The sequence below is a fragment of the Melanerpes formicivorus genome, unplaced genomic scaffold (genome assembly GCF_026170545.1).
Source record: "Melanerpes formicivorus ecotype bairdi unplaced genomic scaffold, bMelFor1.0.p_v2 SCAF_87, whole genome shotgun sequence".
Classification (NCBI taxonomy): domain Eukaryota; kingdom Metazoa; phylum Chordata; class Aves; order Piciformes; family Picidae; genus Melanerpes; species Melanerpes formicivorus.
In genome coordinates this window covers 395,012-397,366 of record NW_027142439.1, presented here as the reverse complement: position 1 = coordinate 397,366, position 2,355 = coordinate 395,012, and the positions used below count along the sequence as shown (strand labels likewise).

Below are 2,355 nucleotides of genomic sequence, written 5' to 3'. Positions count from 1 at the left end.
CAGGAGTGCAGTAGAGGAACAAATGGGAATATTTTCACTGCCCCACGTGAGAAAAGGCTGGCAAAGCTCTACTTGTGCCACTGGATGCATGCTCAGGAGACAGCAGCCTCAGGAAAGCAAAATGATTTCCTGATCTGGCCTCCTAATCTCCTGGGACAGGATCCAAAGGAAGCTTTAGCCACATATATCAGAAACATACTTGGGGGGCAAACTCAAACCCACACATGGGTACCCCCTGCCCTCTTATGCCTTGGGATGTGAGGATAGGATAGGATAGGATAGGATAGGATAGGATAGGATAGGATAGGATAGGATAGGATAGGATAGGATAGGATAGGATGGAATGGAATGGAATGGAATGGAATGGAATGGAATGGAATGGAATGGAATGGAATGGAATGGAATGGAATAGAATAGAATAGAATAGAATAGAATAGAATAGAATAGAATAGAATAGAATAGACCAGACCAGACCAGACCAGGTTGGAAAATAGCTTTGAGATCATCAAGTCCAACCTATCACCCAGCACCAACTAAACCATGGCCCCAAGTGCCTCATCCAGTCCCCTCCTAAACCCCTCCAGGGATGGTGACTCCACCACCTCCCTGGGCAGCACATCTTTTGCTCTGAAGAATTTCTTCCCAACATCCAGCCTTCTCCTTCCTCACACAGAGCATATTGCCATTAGCTTCCCTGTATCCCCAAAGCCCCCCAGGGCCTCCCCTGACTACAGCAAGGGATAGGCAGGCTCGTGATATATTAATAATCAGAAGGGGTTTATTTGTAAGGCAGCCTGCTGCCTGCTCCAGAGCTGGAGGCCCTGGGCAGTAAGTCACAATGAATCAAAAGAAACTGTAAGTAGCAACCAGCTTCAATTCTAGCTGCAGGGTCATTAGGTAGATTAGTGACTGGGAAGTGAGGCTTTTCTTTGCTCTTTGCTGTTAGGTTTCCTGTGACTCTGGCAGCTGTAAGTTTTGAGGGCAGCAGTCTGTGAAGGGGCAGGAGACACAGTCGAGGGTCAGAGAGGTGAAAGTGCCTCAAGCACTGGAGAGAAAGAGGCAGAGGTGTCTCTGTCCTTCAGCTCATGACCCACTGCTGGAGCTGGGGTGGGAGCAGCACAGTGCTGAAGGCTGCTCCTGGCACAGCCCCTTGCACGTCTCCAAGCCAGCAGTGCCTGGAGACATGGTAGGAAATGGCTCAGAGAAGGCTCAACCTTTGCCCTGAACACACAGGTTGAGTCTGAGGTGCCACTGCAGCTCCTGCTGCATGAGTCCTGCTCAGGGACTTCGTTTTGCTCAGGGCAAATGTCTGCACTTGTGGTGCAACACCACTTCAAGCCAGCTGTGACACCTGTCTGGGTGATGTCCTCACTGATGCCCACCACTGCCCTCTCTGCTAGGTCACAAGCTGAGAGGTGGAGGCAGCTGGATTGGGTCTCTGCCCAAGCAGAAAAGCAGAGCTGGTGTTCTGCCCTTCCCACTGCACCTCTCACCAACAGAACCCCATCAGGAAGCTGCAGGCTCAGAAAGCCTTTCAGGAGGAGATTCAGAGTCTTCATGAGACAATGAAGAGCTTTGGGGAGAAAATCACAGGCTTTCAGGAAAAAGTCAGAGATGTCAAGACGGCCAACCAAGCCTTCTTGGAAGAGAAAAGCCCATCTGGAAGGAGAAAGCTGCCTTTTGGGAGGAAGAAAAGCCTATTAAGGAGGAAGCAGAAACCTTCCTGAGGGTATACTGTGGCTCCTGGAAGGACTGTAAAGCTTTCTGGAAGAAGGATAAGGATTTCTGGAAAGCACATCAGCTCCCCTGGGAGAAAGACAAGGTCCTTCTGGATGAAGGCAGAGTCCTGTGGGCAGAGGAGGCAGCAGCTCTGTGAGCAGATGTAACAGCTCTCCTGGAGAGGAGAGAGCTCTCTGGAAGTATGAGGATGCTCTCCAGCAAGATGGAAGTATGAAATGTTGACCTGGGAGGAGGACTTTGGTGCTGGGAGGGGAGGTATTGCCACTGTGCACTGCTGAATTATTCTGCCAGGCTCAGAATCCTGAAGGCCTTGTGCACTGATGTGGAGGTTTTACTGCAGCAGTGCTGTGCCTCAGCCAGTTCCCCAGCTCTGGGGGTGAATCACAGCAAGTGGGCTGTGGGTTACAGCCACTGCACTTATGTTTTCAGGACAGCATTCTTCTTAGGTCCTGCAGCCTGAGGAAAGAAGAAAACCTGGTTTGCTGGTCTGTCACCAGGAGCCATGTGGATGGGTAAAGCCTTCAGGAGATGGGAGCTGAAGTCATCTTCTGGAGCTCAGGAGAGTTCACCTAACTCAGTGCAGTTTGTATCATCTGAGTCAGTGCCTAAATAAGC

The 2,355-nt window shown here is 50.6% G+C and overlaps 1 protein-coding gene across 1 annotated transcript; it reads left to right on the top strand.

Annotated features, from left to right (window-relative positions):
* Positions 1–838: 838 nt before the first annotated feature.
* CCDC70 (coiled-coil domain containing 70) lies at positions 839–2,018 on the top strand. Its single transcript, XM_068165276.1, is given in 5 exon segments — positions 839–855; positions 1,451–1,644; positions 1,647–1,895; positions 1,898–1,942; positions 1,945–2,018. Coding segments are annotated over 5 exon segments (579 nt in total).
* Positions 2,019–2,355: the final 337 nt, after the last annotated feature.